The 20,204-nt window shown below is 40.7% G+C and overlaps 1 protein-coding gene across 1 annotated transcript in view; it reads right to left on the reverse strand.

Annotated features, from left to right (window-relative positions):
• Nucleotides 1-20,204, reverse strand: part of cfap54 (cilia and flagella associated protein 54) — a 296,945-nt gene that overhangs the window by 69,865 nt on the left and 206,876 nt on the right. The window contains exons 28-31 of the mRNA XM_043713181.1: nt 16,326-16,463; nt 12,124-12,223; nt 8,242-8,325; nt 7,232-7,358 (exon numbers count right to left, since the gene is read on the reverse strand). Coding sequence (XP_043569116.1) covers nt 7,232-7,358; nt 8,242-8,325; nt 12,124-12,223; nt 16,326-16,463 — 449 coding nt within the window. The remainder of the gene's footprint in view (nt 1-7,231; nt 7,359-8,241; nt 8,326-12,123; nt 12,224-16,325; nt 16,464-20,204) is intronic.

Raw genomic sequence — 20,204 nt, forward strand, 5'->3', positions numbered from 1 at the left:
TTTTTTCTTTTCCGGTATTTTTTTTCTTTTGTTAAATTTTGGCTATTGTATATTTGATTTAATTGTATATCAATGTTTATATTTGAGAGTTTTGTTTATTTTTGTAAACTTGTAAAAATGTTAAATTTCTAATAAAAATATCTATAAAAAAACTGATTATAAAATCCTGTAAAGATACATGAAGGCAAAAGGAAGAGTGAAGACAGATGCAGACCCATTACAATCAGAAACAGAGGAAATTGCAGGGGAAAATATAATGGGAAACAAAGAGACGGCAGAACACTAAATGCATATTTTGGTTCATAAAGAAGGACACAAATAGCATCCTTGAAATGTTGGGCGGTTTAGTAAGAAGGTGGAAAAAAAGAAATCCACATCAGTAGGGAAACTGGGTCAGGGAAATTGATGGGATTAAAGACCAATACATCCCCAGCACACAAAAATCTATATATCAGAGAATTTAAGGAAGTGAACCTCAAAATAGTGGATGTAGTCAGTTTCAAAATCCTATGGACTGGAGGATAGCTAGTGTCAGGGCAGGACTTATACACTTAATGGTAAAGTCCTGGAGAGTGTTGCTGAACAAACAAACCTTGGAGTGCAGGTTCATAATTCCTCGACAGTGGAGTTGCAGGTACATAGGATAGTGAAGAAGACATTTGGTATGCCTTCCTATATTGGTTGGAGCATTGAGTACAGGAATTGGGAGGTCACGTTGTGGCTTTTCCCTGATTTGGGGGAGACCAGAGCTAGAAGGCATAGGTTTAGGATGAGACGGGAAAGATTTAAAAGGGACCTAAGGGGCAACATTTTCATGCAAAGGGTGTTGCATGTATTGAATGAGCTGCCAGAGGAAGTGGTGGAGGCTGGTACAATTACAACATTTAAATGATATCTAGATGGGTACATAAATAGGAAGGGTTTAGAGGGATATGGGGCAAGTGGTGGCAAATGGGATTACATTAGTTTAAGGTATTTGGCCGGCATGTACGAATTGGATCAAAGGGTCTGTTTCCATGCTGTACATCTCTATGACTCTACTGTAACTGCACTGTTTAAAAAAAAAGAGTTACAGAGAACACAGGGAGTAATGAACTAATTGGCCTGACAAACGTAGTAGGGAAAATGCTGAAGTAAAAGATTTAATAGTAGAATCCTTGGAAAACAGTGACTGGATTGTTCAGAATCACCATGGATTTATGAAAGGGAAATTATACTTAATAAATCTACTGCAATTTTGGAGGTTGCAACTACAAGAGTTGATAAGGAGTAGCCAATAGATGTGGTTTATTTGGACATTCAGAAGGCTTTCAATAAGGTTTCACATAAGTGATTGCCATGTAAAACTGAAATGCATGGGATTGGGAGAAGTGTAATAAAACAGATAAAGATCTGGTTGGCAGACAGAAAACAGGGGGTAGCAATAAGCAGGTCATTTTTTTCCAGAGGTAGCCACTGATACTGGACTACCACAGTGATCAGTGATTCGACTCCAACTATTTATATTGTAGGTCAATGACTAAATGTAATGTCCATAAGTCTGCAGATGACAAAAAGCCAGGTGGGAGGGTGAAACTGTGAGGATGCACAGATGCCTCAGCGTAATTTGGATAAGTTGAGTGTGTTGTCCAATGCAAGCAGGTGATGTACAATGTGGATAAATATGAGGTTACCCATTTTAGCAACAAAAATGGGTATTGAGAATGGAGATGTGCAACAAGACCTGGGTGTCCTTGTACACCAATCTCTGAATGTAAGCATGCGGGAGGCAGTGAAGACGACAAATGGTATGTTGGTCTTCATAGCAATTGGATTTGATTACAGTAACAGGTATGTCTTGCTGCAATTGTACAAGGGCATTGGTGAGACCACATCTGGTGCAGTTTTAGTCTCCTTATCTGATGAAAGAGAAGTCATACAGCACAGAAATAGACCCTTCAGTCCAACCAGTCCATACCACCCATAATCCTAAACTAAACTCATCCCACCTGCCTGTACTTTGGCCCATATCCCTCCAAACATTTCTTATTCATGCACTTAGCCAGCTGTCTTTTAAATGTTATAACTGCACCTACATCCTCTGACAGTTCATTCTACCTAAGAACCACCCATAGTATGAAAATGTTGCCTCTCAGGGTGCTTTTAAAATACTTCTCCTCTCACTTTTAGAAATATCCTCCTAGTTTTGAACCACCCCACCCTCGGAGAAAGACCTTTACTATTCACCTTATCTTTGCCCTTCATATTATACATACCTCTATAAGGTTACCCCTCAACCTCCTATGCTCCAGTGAAAAAAGTCCCAGCCTATCCAGAATCTCCTTACAACTCAAACCTCCATTCCGAGCAACATCCAGGGAAATCTCTTCTAAAGCCTCTCAAGCTTAAGAATAACTTTGCTATATTAATGCAACAGTACTGACACAGTACTCAAGAAGAAGCCTCACTAACATCTTGTACAACATCAACATGACATCCCAACTCCTATACTCAATGGTTTGAGCAATGAAGGCAAGCTTACTAAATGCCTTCTTAATCATGCCTGTCTGTACACAAACTTCAAAGAATTATATACCTGAGCCACTAGGTGTCTCTGCTCTACAGCACCACCTAAGGCCCAACATTTAATTGTAAACGTTTTGCCCTTGTTTGTTTTACCAAATTGGAACACCATTTGTGACACAATTTCCCACACATGCTGTCTATCCCTAATCATTTCTTGTGTCTCCAAATGCATATACATCCCATATTTCAGAATCACCTCAAACAACTTAGCCACCACCAAAGTCAGGCTCACAGGTCTACAGTTCCCACGCTTCTCCTTACATCACTTTTTAAAACAAAGCACAACATTAGTCATTCTCAAGTCATCTGGCACCTCACCCAAAGCTAGATATGATATAAATATTTCTATAAGGTGTCCCACAATTTCCTTCCTAACTTCCCAAAACTTCCTGGAATACACAAGATCAGTCCTGGAGATTTATCCCCCATTATATTTAAGACTTCCAGCGCTTTCTCTTCTGGAATGTGAACTGTTTTCAAAACATCAATATTTATTTCCCCTGAGTTCTCTAGCTTCCATTTTATTATCTCCACAGTAAAAACTGACACAAAATATTCACTTAATATCTCTCCCATCTCCTGAGATTTAACACAAAGATAACCTCTTTTCTTTGAGGGGTCCTATTCTTTCTATAGTTGCTCTCTTGCTCTTAATGTACTTGTAGAATCTCTGTGGATTATCCTTAGTCTTGGTCATCTCATATCACCTCTGTGCCTTCTCAATCTCCCTCTTAAGAATGCCCCTAAACTCTATACTGTTCATGAGATTCTTTTGAACCTGGTTTATTCTTGACTAGGACCTCAGTATGCTTATTCATCCATTGGTCTCTAATCCTACCAGTCTTACCTTTCACAGGAACATAATGATTCTGAACTCTCATTATCATACTTCTGAAAGCTTCCAACTTGTGGGACGTCCGTTTCCCTGTGAACACTCTACTCCAATCAGCTTTTGAAAGTTCTTGATTCATACAATTAAAATTTGTCTATTCTAATTAAAATTTTTAAGCTTTATGTAAGGCTTATCCTTTTTCATTACTATTTTTAAAAAATAGAATTACGATCACTTGACCCAAGGTGTTCCCTTACTGTCACTTCAGTCACTTATCCTGTCTTATTATTCAAGAAAAGGTTAAGTTTTGCACCTTCTCTAGTAGGAACATTTACCTATTGATAAACAAAAAATTTCTCGAACACATTTAACAAATTCTTCACCATCCAAACCTTTAACACTTGTAGTCCCAGTCAATGCTTGGGAAATGAAAATCACCTTATATCTTTATTATTCAACTTTATTATTCTTACATATATATGAAATGTCTCTATACATTTGTTCCTCAATTTCTCTCTGACTGTTTGTGTGTGTGTGTGAGGGGGGGGGGGTGGTCTTAGTGCAATCCCATCATGGAGATCATTATGTTCTTCATTCCAATTTCAACCCCTATACTTTCACTGGATGATTTTTCAGAAATATCTGCTCCAGTTACAGCAGTCATGTTTTACCTGGTCTTTCACCTCACTTTCTATCCTGCCTATAGCATCTGAAACCCAAAACACTGAGCTGCCTGAGCTGTCCATCCCTCAGCCAAGTTTCTGTAACAGCTATGACATCCCAATCCCATGTTCCCAAACATGCCCTGAGTTCATCAGCCTTACCATAAGACCCCATGTATTAAAGTAAATGCAGTTTAATTCTTCTGAGTTACTTTGTTCTCTGACGAGGTCTTGTCGATCTTTTCTCATTGATTTGTTCATTACAGACTCAAAAACATCCTCATCTATCTTTCTATTTACTCTCCACCCTTCCTCTCTAATAGTTTACAGTCTGCTTAATAGAATTAGCAGATCTCCCCACGAGGATATTGGTCCTTTCCAGTTCAGGAGAAATCCATCTGACCCATCAAAATCACCAGAGTGTGGAAGAAGGAGGATGTTTTTGCTTGAATGATCTGGCTATGAAAGAACAGCAATGAAAGTTTATCATGCTGATTCCTGAGTCGATAAAACATGGAGTTGGAAAAAAGGATTGATGAAGGATCCTGTCCGAAACGTGACTCTCCTGCACATCTGCTGCTTGATCTACTATGTTTTACCCAGCTCCACAATTTATTGATTCTGACTTTGCAGTATTTGCAGGCCTCACTATCTCCAGACTGATTCCTGGGAATGGCAGGACTGACATATGAAGATAGGTCGGATCAGTTGGGACTATATTCTCTGGAGTTGGGAAGAATGAGTGGAAATCTCACAGAAACCTATAAAATTCTAACAGGTTTGTACAGGGGAAAGTGTAAAGAATGCTCCCAAAGCATGGGAACAACAGTGATTTGGTCGCTTGAATTCAGAATTAGCTTGCCCATAGAAGGCAGACAGTACTGGTGGAAGGGTGGCTTTCTGGTTAGAGTCCATGACTGGTGATGTTCCACAGGAATCCATACTGGGACCTCTGCTAAACAGATATGTATAAATTATTTGGATAAAAACATAGGTGGGTGGGTTAGTAAGTTTGCAGATAACACAAAGATCAGTGGGGTTATGGACAATGTAGAAGGTTGTCAAAGGATAAAGTGGGATATAGAATCAGTTGCAGATTTGGGTGGAGAAATGGCAGCTGTGGTTTAATCCAGGCAAGTGTGTGGTGCCACATCTTTCGAGATCAAATGCTAAGAAAAAGCATACAGCTAATGGCAGGACCCTGAACAGCATTGATGTACAGAGGGATCTTGGGGTTCAAGTCCATAGCTCTCTGAAAGTGACCACACAAGTAGATAGGGTGGTAAATAAGGTGTATAGCACGCTTGCCTTTATAGTTAGAGCACTGAGCACAAGAGTCAGGATATCATGTTGCAGCTTTATAAGACTTTGGTTAGGCCACACCTAAAATACTGCATTACAGGAAGAAGTGGAGGCATTGGAAAGACTGCAGAAGAAATTTACCAGGATGCTGCATGGTGAAGAGCGTACAAGTAATAAAGAGAGGCTAGAAAAACTAGGGTTGTTTTGTCTGGAGCTCTGGAGAGCAGAAACTTGATAGATGTCTATAAAAGTATGATAAAGTTGACAGGTCAGAATCTTTTTCCCAGAGTTGAAATGTCTAAAACCAGGGGCATGCATTTAAGGTGAGAAGTGGAAAGTTCAAAGGAGATGTGAGGGGTAAGTTTTTTATACAGTGGTAGGAGGCTGGAACGCGCTGCCAGGGGTGGTGGTGGTGGCAGATACTCTAGGGGCGTTTAAGGGACTTTTGGATAAGCATATGATTATGCAAAATATGGAGGGATATGGACCAAAAGCAGTTTGATTTGGCATCATGTTCTGCACAACATCATGGGCTGAAGGGCCTGTTTCTGGGCTGTACTGTTTTATCTTCTATGTTCAATGACCAGAGAATCCAGAACCAAGAATCACAGTCTGAGAATAAACGGTTAGCCATTTAGGACTGAGATAAGGAAATATTTCTTTAAGGAGAGTGGTAAGCCTTGAAATTATCTACCACAGTAAGCAGTTGAGGCCAAAACATGGAATGTTTTCAAGAAGGAGTTAGATACAGTTCTTAGGGCTAAAGGGATCAAAGGTTGTGTGGTGAAAGCAGGATGATTAGACATGATAATATTGAATGATGGAGTAGGATCAAAGGGCGTACTGTTCCTATTTTCTATGTTTCAATGGAGCACTGACAAAAAAGGTGTAGGTGAGTGGATGCTACAGATAGAAATGACAGTATGGAGCTTAATTCAGAGGATTAGAGGTGAAGACAGATTATGGAAGATCATCGGTGGTCAGGTGAGTTATTCCTGACACTCGTCCAACTAAAAACAAAGGACATGAAGATAAGATCAGAAATGGGGCCATGGGAGTGGATGGGGACAAAGTCAAAGATGTGCTTAGAGTGCAAGCAGAGCGTGGAAAAGGGAGGAAATCAAGGACAGGAATTTCGGATAAAAAGGAAGTTGTAATCAAGGATTACCTTTTGGACTCACCCTTTCGTGTCTCATTTTCCTAATGATAAGCAAGTCCAGCTGATTGCACTTAAAAACAAAGGTATCGTGAAATTTGTGGTGCAGTGGTAATGACCCTACCTCTAAACCAGAGACCTGGGTTCAAATTCCATCAATCCAAAGGTGTATAATAATCTCTGAACAGACTGATTAGAAAAGTTTGTGAAATTGGCAACACGCCAGTAATTGTGAAAGGTATCAATAACCAATTTATCTGTTGAGAATGGATTGGTTACCCCACCCTTGGCCCACTTCAGGTAAAAGTTGATGTCTTTGCTGTTGCTGTTTCTAATTTTCAGCATTTTAACTTTTTCTCCAACACTAATCTATCTGTTTTGGGGTTAAATTTACTCCCTCACTTTCTTTTACAGTATTAATTAGTTAAAAATAATAGCAATTCCCAATAGAAAGTTATCTGTGTACAGTTATCTGAAAAGCAGCAAGTATACATTAACAAAAATATAAACATTAATCATTTCTCTTTCTCGAAAACTGGCCAAAGTAGTCTGCAGCATTTTACTTCCACTGGGATATTACCAATACTACCAAACTCAAATAAACCTGGAGATTCAACTTGTCAAAGCAAACTTTCTCCTGGAGCAAAAAACTGTTTCCTAATTTGATTATGAGCATTAACAAATAATGTTTGATTTATGTCGTAATGTGCTTACTTTCTTAAAATGCCAACAACTTCCTTCACCCAATTTGTTATAAATTCGTAATTCTCCTCCCGTACCAGTCTGTCTAGCAACAGTACAAAATATTCCAGGAATCGACTTTTGCCTTTAAATTTCTTGACTGTAACAAAGAAGACATTAAAATTACTTTCAACAATGCAACATTTCTGTCAATTGCAAATTCAGTTATATTGCTTACAGGATTACTCTGCAAGATCATTGTGGTGTTTTGTGGCTGAATAAACAAGAATATGGCAAATTGTGAAGAATAAAACCAGACAGACTACCCACAATCAGCCAAGGCACTACATCCAGCTATGTCAATGGCACAGCCAGTCCAAACAACCCTGCAAAGTCCTCCTCATATGACAACTGGAACACTGTGCATAAATTGGGAGAGCTAACTCACAGATCAATCATGCAAGATTCATACTCAAAAGATGATACTTTTCACAAACATCAGATTCTTCCTAAACTATTGCCAATTGTACTGTCAATGGCTTTCCCATCATGGCCATAAGTGAAGTTAAGACTATAGGTGCCCACTGAAGACAATGCTCCTGACCACCAAATTATACCATGGAGGTGGGTACATGAATTAATCTATCCCTTTTGTAATGCCGCAAACAAAACTGCTCTGTTAATCTCAACATGGTAGCATCAATGGTTAATCATGAGAAAGACATTCACAAGTCAAAGACAGTCAATTTAGTTTAATTTAACTTAAATTTACCTTGATTCAATTTAATCCTTACCTTTGAATACATCCATATTTTGCTCTGATTTTTCACCTATTATTCCACAGAGTCAGGGGCAGGCACCAATGGCATAGACTAAATGCCCCTTTTGGGAAACCTCCCCTAACACCTGCCAGCTCTTTGCCAAGGGTTCCCAATACATGGCATAACCCCACTGATTATAAGGGATATATTCTATTTAAATTTATCATGTAATATTCACATACAACTGAATTACTGAATGTACAGAAATTTGAAAAGTTCTACCTGCACTGTAAGCAGTATTTACTGGTGCATATAAGATTGTTATATAAATCACAGCTTCATTTCCAGGCAACAATTCTGTTTTTCCTGGAAAAGTAATTTAAGATGAAGAAGAAAAACTTATTAATTTCAGAACATACATGGATATTAATCTAAAATTTGTTGTAAGTTGTTATACATTTGTTACATAGTGTCCCAAACCACTCAAAAGCTAAGGAACTGATTTATGAGTTGTAGAAAATGCAGCAGCAAAATGTGTGGACAGTTAGAGCCCACAAGTAGCAATGTGATAATGACCAGATTTGACAATGTTGATGGAGAGATAAATATATAGCAGGAAACAGGAAGGGCTACTCGATTCTTCTTCAAAATAATGCCATTTGATCATTCACAGTCACTTGCTGAGGCAGACAGGGGCTTTGTTTTACATCTTAACTGAAAAATAATGCATTCTAAAGCACAGCACTTCCTCAGCACTCTACTGAAGTGTCAGCATCAAGTTTGTACTCAAGCTGCTGGAGCAGGAACTCGCAATCTTTTGACACAATCTAATATCACATTTACTTTTTTTCAAATTTCTAAATAACAGAACTCATCAGATATTCTGCCATTATTTTCATTTAAAGTAATTGTGCACACGCCAAGTACATTATAACTGTACATGTGCAGTCTGTTTCTTCAAACACACTATAGGTAGATCTCCTATAATGCTGTAGCTGCGTTCCAATGAAACCTCGCTTAAGAAAAAATCTCTTAACACAAATAATGGGGATGATGGGAAAAATGGGTTCGGGCAGACCGGCAAAAAATATCACTCATGATTGCTCAAAAATTACCCAATAGTCTAACATAAAGTATCGCACAGCTATTGCTATTGCAAACAGAGGTAAGGGTTCTCGAAAATACCATTCTTTAATCCCTCAGCAACATTAGGAGCAAATCATGCTGCCGGAACACATGTTATCTAAGAACTACCTAGGTCACTTCATTAATTGCATCTCCTGAACACCTCCCTCATTTCTACTCATGCCCTGTTCCAATGCAATCAATTACCTGACCCCACACTCCTTCACATTCACCACTTCTCCTGGCCCCTTCTACTCTCTCCCACTCATCACCTGTCCTGACGCTCCCTCACTTCTTTACACATAATATCACTTCTTTTCCCCTTATTAATTTCCATCAATTGCCTTACCTGACCCTTTCCCACTGCTCATTATCACCTGCCCTCTCCAACGCTATCATTCCCCCAACTCAAACTTCCCTTTCTGGAACCTTTAGTGCTTCCAATGCTTCACCTCGATCACCACCCTTCTCCTGAGTTTGACTGTATTAGGCAGGAACGTTCAAAGGTTGATTCGAGGAGGCTGTTCACAGATAAAAGGACAGTTGGAAAGTGGGAGTTTTTCAAAAATGAGATAACGAGAGTTCAATGGCAATATGTTTCTGTTAGTGCAAGGATGGCTAGAAAAATTGAGGCTCTGGTCAAGAAAAGAAGCTAGGATAGAGTGAATCCCTTGAGTACAGAGGATGCAAGAGTACACTTTAGAGGGAAATCAGGAGAGCAAAAAGGGTACATGATAGCTTTGGCAGATGGGGAAAAGGAGAATCCAAAGAAATTCTACAAATACATTAAGGACAAAAGACTAAGTAGGGAGAGAATAGGGACCCTTAAAGATTAATGAGATCATCTATGTGTGGAACCACAGGAGATGGGTGAAGTATGAAACAAATATTTCATTTTAGTATTTACTATGGAGAAGGACATGAAAGCGAGGGAACTCATAGGATTAAATAGTGATGTGTCCATCTTACAGAAGAGGACGTGATGTTGATTTTAAAATGCATTAAAAACCCCCGGACCTGATCAGGTGTGTCCCAAAACTTCATGGGAAGTTAGGGAAAAGATTGCTGAGATATCTGTATTAGTCACAACCACAGACGAGGTGCCAGAAGACTGGAGGGTAGCTAATGTGATGCCATTATTTAAGCAAGGTAATAAGCAAAAGCTAGGGAATTACAGACCAGTGAGCCTGATATCAATGGTGGGTAAGTTGTTGGAGGGGATTCTGAGGGACAGGATTTACATGTATTTGGAAAGGCATGGACTGATAAGGGATAGTCAACATGGTTTTGTGGATGGGAAATCATGTCTCATTAATTTGAGTTTTTTTGAAGAGATGATGAAGAAGGTTGATGAAGACAGAGCAATAAATGTTATCGCATGGATTTCAGCAAGGCGTTCAACAAGGTTCCACATGGTAGACTGGTGAGCAAGGCTAGATGACACGGAATCAAGGGAGAGCTAGCTAATTGGATACAAAATTGGCTTGAAGATAGGAGACAAAGGGTGGTGATGGAAGGTTGGTTTTAGAACTGGAAGCCTGTGACCAGAAATGTACCACGAGGATTGGTGCTGAGTTCACTGCTTTTTGTCATTTATATAAATAATTTGGATGTGAATACAGGAGGTATGGTTAGTAAGTTTGCAGATCTGTAGTGGACAGTGAATAAAGCTATCTCTGAGTACAATGGGATCTCGATCAGATGAGTCTATGGGGCGAGGAATAGCAGATGGAGTTTAATTTAGATAAATGTAAGGCAATGCATTTTGGTAAGGTAGACCAGGGCAGGACTTATACAGTTAATGGTAGGACCATGGACAATGTTGCTGAACAAAGAGACATGGGGTACAGGTGCATGGTCCCTTGAAAGTAGGTAGAAAGGGTGGTGAAAGTGGTGTTTGGCACACTTGGTCAGTGCATTGAGTACAGGGGTTGGGATGTAAAATTCCACTGTAGAGAACACTGCATTCGGTTATGGTGTCCCTGCTATTGGAAGGGTTCAGAAAAGATTAACAAACATATATTCAGGATTGGAGGGCTTTAGCTATAGGGAGAGGCTGAATAGGATGGATCTTTTTTCTTTTGAGCCCCAGAGGCTGAGGAGTGATCTTAGGATCGGCATCATGGCTCAGTGGTTAGCACAGCTGCCTCACGGCAGCAGGACCAGGTCTCAATTCCACTCTCAGATGACTGTCTGTGCCGAGTTTGCACTTTCTCACTGTGTCTGCATTGTAGGGGGTGAGTCTGGGTGGGATGCTCTTTGGAGGGTCAGTGTGGACTCAATGGGCCAAATGGCCTGCTTCCATACTATAGGGATTCTATGATTCCTAGAGAGGTTTATAAAATCATGAGGGACATGGATAGGGTGAATAGCTATGGTCTTTTAACCAGGATTGGGGAGCCCAAAACTGGAGGGTTTAAGGTGAGAGGGGAAAGATATAAAAAGGACCTGAGGGGAAACTCTTTTATGCAGGAGGGTAATATGTGTATGGATCGAACTGCCAGAGGTGGTGGTGATGGTGAGTACAATAACAACATTTAAAAGGCAATTGGATAAGTACATGAATAGAAAGTTTTAGAGGGATATGGGTCAATTACTGGCAAATGGGACTCAATGTTCGATGTTCTATGTTCTATCAGTTGAGGATATTTGGTTGGACTAAAGATTCTGTTTCAGTGCTATATACCTCTATGACTCTATGAAATAGACAGAAAAGTAACCAAGTAAAGAGATTAATTTAGAAAGAGCAATAAGTTAGTAAAGGGATTTTGGGCGAGTTAGGTTCAAGACACCCAATTAGGTTTTCAACATAACAATGCCAGGTCAGAAATATAATCAAATAATACACATATAATACACATTTTCCTATAAGAAAATAAATTTCATTTTGCACGTTATTGTTTAGCATAACATTTTTTGGAATGATTACAAGGGATAATTTTGCTATGAATTGCATATAATAAAAACTGGCTACAGACAAAAGTGTTACATTTGTTGACATCAAATATCGTGATAAAACTTGTATAAAAAGATTCCTACCTTCCTTTTTCAGATCAGATGTAATATCATACATTTCTTTCACCTGCATAGAATTTTCAATTGCTAATTTCTGTTTTTCAATGGTGCTTTCCCATTTGTTCTATGAAACAAGGCATGCAAATATTTAGAAAAATGCCAAAAGTAGTTCAAATACTGCTACTCCACCAATAGAAGTGTTTTCTCACCAATTCTAACATTGTGGCTAAACTACAAATAAACCTGATAAACCACTGAAAAATTGTTTATTTGAATGTTTCTCTTGTCACTTTTCCTTCCATTTTCAATGTACAACTATGGTTTCAATTTATAGTAAATGTCCACCAATACTGCCAGTCTCCTACAAAACTTCAGTTTGAGGGTCTGTGCTTAATTTATGAACTTGGACAAAGAGTGATAGTAGTCAAGATTAGAGTGGTACTGAAAGAGAACAGCAGATCAGGCAGCATCCGAGGAGCAGGAACATCGACGTTTCGGACTGGGTGAGAAGGAATATTGACAGGTGAGACAGGTCATGAGGATGGTGCTGAGCTGGAAGTTTGGAACTGGGGTAAGGTGGGGGGAGGGGAAATGAGGAAACTGGTGAAGTCCACATTAATACCCTGGAGTTGAAGGGCTCTGAGGCGGAAGATGTGGCATTCTTTCTCCAGGCATTCGGTGGTGAGGGAGTGCCGGTGGATGAGGCCCAGAACCTGCATGTCCTTGGTAGAGTGGGAGGGGGAGTTGAACTGTTCAGCCATGATGCGGTGGGGTTGATTAGTGTGGGTGTCATGGAGATGTTCCCTGAAGTGCTCTGTGAGAAGGCATCCAGTCTCCCCAGTGTAAAGGGAGCAACGGATGCAATAAATGACATTTGTGAAAGTATAGGTGAAACTGTGATGGATGTGGAAGGCTCCTTTGGGGCCTTGGATGGAGGTGAGGGGGGAGGTGGGCACAGGTTTAGCAATTTCTGCGGTGGCAGGGGAAGGTGCTAGGAGGGGAGGGCCTTGTTGGGCACCGTGGACCTAACCAGGTAGTCATGGAGAGAACAGTCTTTGCGGAAAGCAGAAAGGGGTGGGGAGGGAAATATATCCCTGGTATTGGGGTCTCTTTTTTAGGTGGCAGAAATGTCAGTGGATGATGCAGTTTACATGGAAGTTGGTGGGGTGGAAGGTGAGGACCGGGGTGGTCTGTCCTTGTTGCGGTTGGAGGGGTGGGGTTGGAGGAGGTAGATTCGGGTAGTGCGGGGTTCCCGAACTATGAGGTTGGAAGCTGTGGGTGGGAGATCATCTTCCAGACCACACACAACCTCATCACCTCAGGAGATCTCCTTCCCAAGATCCACAAGCCAACCCATCATCTCAGCCTGCTCCCACCCCACCAAACTCATCTCTACCTACCTCGAAACTGTCCTATCCCCCCCGAGTCCAGGAACTCCCCACATACATTCGGGACACCACCCACATCCTCTACCCAAGACTTCTGTTTCCCCGGCCCCCCAATGCCTCATCTTCACCATGGACATTCAGTCCCTCTACACCTCCATCCGCCATGACCAGGGCTTCCAAGCCCTCCATTTCTTCCTCTCCCAATGTCCCCAACAGTACCCTTCCACTGACTCTGATTTGTTTGGCTGAACTGGTCCTCACTCTCAAAAACTTCTCTTTCGATTTCTCCCACTTCCTCCAGACCAAAGGGGGAGCCATGGGCATCCGTATGGGCCCCAGCTATGCCTGTCTCTTTGTTGGCTACGAAGAACAGTCCATCTTCCATAGTTACACCAGCACCACTCCCCACCTTTTCCGCCACTACATTGATGACTGCATCGGCGCCACCTCATGCTCCCATAAGGAGGTTGAGCAGTTCATCAATTTCACCAACACATTCCACCCCGACCTTAAATTCACATGGACCATCTCTGATACCTCTCTCCCCTTCCTGGACCTCTCCATCTCCATCAATGAAGAGCGACTCAACACCGACATTTTTTACAAACCCACTGATTCCCACAGCTACCTGGATTATACCTCCTCCCACCCTACCTCCTGCAAAAATGCTATCCCGTATTCCAAATCCTCTGCCTCCTCCATATCTGCTCCCAGGAGGACCAGTCCCACCACAGAACCCACCAGATGGCCTCTTTCTTTAAAGACCGTAATTTCCACATGTTGAAGATGCCCTTCAATGCATCTCATTCACATCCCGCACCTCTGCCCTCAAACCCCACCCCTCCAACTGCAACAAGGACAGAACCCCCTCCGGTTCTCACCTTCCAACCTACTAACTTCTGCATAAACCACAACATCCGCTGACATTTTTGCCACCTACAAACGAACCCCACCACCTGGGATATATTTCTCTCCCCACCCCTTTACGCTTTCCGCAAAGACCGTTCCCTCCGTGACTACCTGGTCAGGTCCATGCCCTCCCAACAACCCACCCTCACTTCCTGGCATCCTCCCCTGCCACCGCAGGAATTGCAAAACCTGCGCCTACACCTCCCCCCTCACCTCCATCCAAGGCACCAAAGGAGCCTTCCACATCCATCAAAGTTTCACCTGCACTTCCACATATGTCATTTATTGCATCCGTTGCTCCCAATGTGGTCTCCTTTGCATTGGGAAGACTGGACGCCTTCTTGCAGAGCGCTTCAGGGAATACCTCTGTGACACCCGTACTAGTCAACCTCACCGCCCTGTGGCCGAACATTTCAACATCCCCCCTCCCACCCTGCCCAAGGACATGCAGTTCTTGGGCCTCCTCCATCGCCACTCCCTTACCACCCAACACCTGGAGGAAAATTGCTTAATCTTCCGCCTCAGAACCCTTCAAACCCATGGCATCAATGTGGACTTCACCAGTTTCCTCATTTCCATCCCCCACCTTACCCCAATTCCAACCTTCCAGTTCAGCACCATCCTCATGATCTGAGCCACCTGTCAATCTTCCTTCCCACCTATTCGCTCCACGTCCTCTCCGACCTATCACCTTTACCCTTCCTCCATCCATCTATTGCACTCTCAACTATCTTCTCCCCAGCCCCACTCCCCTCCCATTTATCTCTCCACCCCTGAGGCTTCCAGCCTCATTCCTGATGAAGGGCTCCTGCCTGAAATGTCGATTTTCATGCTCCTCGAATGCTGCCTGACCTGTTGTGCTCTTCCAGTAGCACTATAATCTTGACTCTAAGTTCCAGCATCTGCAGTCCTCATTTTCACCAAGGAGTGATAGTAAATGATTCAAACAAGACTCCCAGGTTAGATGTCAAAACATCTGGGGCAGTCTGATTGTATCCTCTGCAAACAACTCTACAGTCACATTTTGAGGAACAATGAGTGGGCTATAATAGATATTCTTCTGGCCAAAAGTAGGCAACAGAAAGATCGGGTGACATTCTCTGAAAATAATTAAGACAAGTTCTGGAATAAGGTAAGGTATACAGCATAATTGTGGGAGATCACTGTACAAAGCACTTGAACAAAATTTGAATTTTCATTGAGTTGTATTCAAACTCTAAAATATATGACACCTCTAATGTATTTCATCAATAATGATATTTTTAACTTACAAAAATTAATACAGTACTAAACTACATATAAACTCAGCCAGTAAATCAAATTCTGCTGAAATGGGACATCTCATGGGATACCCCACTTGTTGGACAAGTACACAGTGAGATTTTATAAACATTTACCCATAAAAGGAAAAGACAAAAAGTATGTCTGTTTAAAAGGATTGAGAAGCAAACCAAAGAAGTGAAATAAAAAGAGGACAGAAAGTTTAAAACAAGAATGAAAAGAAAGGAATAAGTGATATAAAATGAAAGCATGTAAAATTTGACATCTTTCAGATTTCATTAAGCAATTCACAATCTGAAGGAGTAAAACCACAAATTTATAATTGTTTGCTTTCAAGGTGAAGGAGATTGATGAATACCTTTTAACAACAATCATGTTGATACAAGGGCACCCAAGGTAATTTAGACTTAACTTTCTAATAAGCAATTAACGTAAATTTCCATGAAAGTGATAAGAAAGTTTAAGATGAAATGCAATTTTTGTGATTTCACTTCACATATTCTCAATAAATGGTGTTTGCCAACCTGCATATTAGTGATGACATTCATCATTCACACATCCATGCTTTTCAGCAAAATCTGGCCCCTTGACTCTAAAAGACACAATTATAACTGCACTATGCTAATGAAAAAACATTTAGATGCATACTTTTATTGCTTCAGCTTCATCCTCAACGCCTCCAGCCTTTTGTTCTGGAGTAATTTCCTGATCTGCAGATTGCAGAATCTCCTTTCCAATAAGTACAACTTCTAAAGCAAGATTATACTCTTTCCAGAATCGTAATACCTATTAACATAGCACAAAAACAGTTTAAACTTTTAAATGCTGGAGTATCAGATTTGCTACCAATTGAACAGAGGAAAGGTAACCAGCTTACATTTAAAACATATGAAATTATAAATGACGCTAAAAATTTCAATCCAAAAATTAAAGTAGAAAGTTCTAAATTCTAACATAATTACATAATTTGATGGAGGAGCCTCACATTACTTTGCACTGAAGCCACACGCCAACAATGTAACTAAAACATACACATGGAAAATGCATGTGGCAAAGAGGGATCATGAACAACATTCATTGTCCTGTAGTATGGTTTTGCATCTTCAGCTGCAATTCAGCACCAATTTTGGATAGGTGTTGTATGATTAGCTTTGGGATTTATTACCTCCAAGGATGTGGACGGAGATAATATTTTTGCCTGGTAGGATGTTTTGTCTGTAAACAACATATCTCAAAAATTAATAGACAAATTTCAACAAGACTATGTATGCAGAAAGGCTCACGTAAGAACTGACCTTTGGCAAAGAAACAGATCTGTATCCAAATCTTTTTTTTAAAATGACCCTTTAAACATTGAGAGATAGTATGGATAGACATTTTATTAGACTGTCATGGTTGCTTAATTTTGAACCTGTCATGGCTGTCAAAATTTGAACAAAGCTTTCAGAACAAATTGATGGATGTGGATTTTCCTGAAGCCTTCTCAGTATCATGGAAGCTCTGAAGCAAAGATTTACTTTTTAGTTTTGTCATCATACAAGATGAAGCAGGCAGTAAAAAGTCTTAGGGCAGGGCTGATTAATTGCAATAACGCTGAGTTAAAACATCATGATGCTGTACTGAATGAGCTCTTCGCGTTTCTTTATTTTATCATGCCTTTGGGAACAATAATTAATCCCAATTTAAGCAGGACCTGTGTGTTCTACTGAAAATCCAATCAACTTGCTACTTCTGACAGGATCAGAGCAAATATATAGTAATTGTCTGGAGGTTTCCAATAAGGATATAAACCGCTAATGCCAGAAGCAATATCTCTCTAGAAAGAGCCATTTTATTGGAGAGCATGGAAAAGTTTCTTCTGTGAAACATAAGAGAAAACCCCAATCAGAAGGCACATACATAGAGTCATTTAGTGAACAGAAGGTCATTTGGTTCATGCTAGCTATTAATGGGAATCTAGTTTGTGGGCGGCATGGTGGCACAGTGGTTAGCACTGCTGCCTCACAGCGCCAGAGACCCGGGTTCAATTCCCGCCTCAGGCGACTGACTGTGTGGAGTTTGCACGTTCTCCCCGTGTCTGCGTGGGTTTCCTCCGGGTGCTCTGGTTTCCTCCCACAGTCCAAAGATGTGCAGGTCAGGTGAATTGGCCATGCTAAATTGCCCGTAGAGTTAGGTAAGGGGTAAATGTAGGGGTATGGGTGGGTTGCACTTCGGCGGGTCGGTGTGGACTTGTTGGGCCGAAGGGCCTGTTTCCACACTGTAATGTAATCTAATCTAAAAAAATCTAATCTAGTTGATCCCATTGTAGCCCCATAGTCTTGCATGTTTATTTTCTTCAAAGTTCCCAACCAAACTCTTCTTGAAATCATTGATTGTCCCTGCTTACACGACTCTTATGAGCAGTGTGTTTCAACACACTAACACTTGCTGTGCGAAATTATTTTCCTCCTATGGCCCCAACATTTCTAGTCGAAGTGTTCCCTATTCCTTGTACTGTGAGCTCGTGAGAATAGATTTTTCTCCAAATCTATCATAATCTTGTACACCTTTATCAAATCTCCTTTGTTCCAAGAACAACTCTGGCTTCTCGAACTGTAACCTTGGAACTAAAATCTCTGGAGCCATTCTGATAAATTTCCTCTGAAGGACCTTCACATCTTTCCTTAAGTTAGATGAGTAGAACTGGCTGCAATGCTCCATTCAACTCCTTGAGTTCTCTGCCTGAGCATCACAGGTCCCGAATCCAGCTAAAAAATAGACAGAACCCTGTGCTGTCACAACCATTTGATCCATATTCACCACACTTCCAAGCAAGTCAGCACCCCAAGCCCCTCCCCTCCAAGGAATCCGATTTGCTACAGCAACGTACAGTTTTATATGAACATTCTGGTTTGGAATTATGGACAGTGAGGGTAAAGACTTCAATTTCAATCCATTGCATGGCTGGCCAGTAATCGCTCCTGCTTGTAAATATAGTTGCTGTGACTACAAAGAGCTGTGGTGGTGCTTAAACATAGAGTTGCCGAGTCCAGAGGCAGAAATGCTACCCATTGTACCAGTTAAAGGAATATCTTCAGTTGTGGCCTAACCATAGTGTTCTCAATGTTCAGCATAACTTCCATGGAGTTGGAATCCATACCTCTATTTATGGAGCCATATACATATCTGCATAATCAATCATTCATCAAGCAAAATATTTAACGCTGCTTGTATTAGATTGAACCTTTGCTGAAGTGGCTGTAGCATCCATTAACAATATTTCTATAAGGAGTTGTATAATATCCTTGAGAATACAAGACCACTACTGTTATCTTAGTACTCAGCACCAAGAACATCATAAATTTCTCTCCAGTTTCTTATCGGCTGCATTCCTCTCATAAGGTTTCACATATACTATAGTATGAAGGGCAACGTTTATTATAATTTTAAGTTTCACGTGCACAGTCTTTTGTGACAGTGTATAGCATCTTTTGTCCTTGTTAAACATTACCTCCTTCCAACATTTCCTTAATCAGAAGACAAAATGGGAAGAATGGCTAACTGGTGGTCTCCATGTTCAAAAATGTATATGGCCTATTATCTCTCTGTGTTGGGTCAGTATACAGTATCTGTTACTATGCTATCAGATAAATATGCAGTAATTTGAGTGGGATAAATAAGTGCCATGAGTGTGGTCTTAAGATATTTGCAACATTTGGCTATTCTCCAGTCGGTTGACACTCAGAAATCTGTGTACAAGTGGATCACCAACCAGAGATAAGGCTTATCCAAAAATCTTTCTCATATTTCTTCATTTGGGAAACACGGGTTGGGATTGTGCACATAAAGCAATTCTTCTATGAATGGCAACCTGAGTCAATACAGTGAATAAATGATCTTGAATAGAAGATTTTGTCAGTTGGCAAAACAAAGTCAGATGAATTTTATGTGGCAAGTGCGAAGTCATTCACCTTGGTCAAAGGAAAGATAAATTATCCAGATGATGAAAAACTAGGAATTCCAGGAAGGCATTGAGAATTGAAACTTCAAATACACATGGTCAGATGGTCAGATCAATGACAGGTGTAATTTAACCCTAAAAAATGTGAGGTGATGTACTTTAGAAGAAGGAACAAGTCAATGAATAATACGACACAAGGAATTTTGGAGAAACAGAGGGATTTTGCTGTACTTGTCCACAGATCTCGAAAAAAGACAGGACAGGTTAATAGGATAGCTAAGAAGACATTAGGACATTTGCCTTTATCAAGGTAGCTAAGTGTGAGGTGATTCACTTTGGTAAGAGTAACAAAAAGATGGGGTACTGGGCTAATGGTCGGATCCTTGGGGGATCCAAGATGGCGGCGACCCAGCAAGACTGAGTCGATAGTGCTTCTCCCAAGACTTGGGTACAGTGGGTCACCCACCCCCTACCACGCTCACCAAATCATTTATAATAGTTGTGTAATTTAATTAGTTGTGTAATATTACATTTAAACAATTTAATCCTAAGTAAAAATGACTAAAGGGAAGGGAGCCCGCAGCTCT

Source organism: Chiloscyllium plagiosum, chromosome 23 (assembly GCF_004010195.1).
Source record: "Chiloscyllium plagiosum isolate BGI_BamShark_2017 chromosome 23, ASM401019v2, whole genome shotgun sequence".
NCBI classification, from domain to species: domain Eukaryota; kingdom Metazoa; phylum Chordata; class Chondrichthyes; order Orectolobiformes; family Hemiscylliidae; genus Chiloscyllium; species Chiloscyllium plagiosum.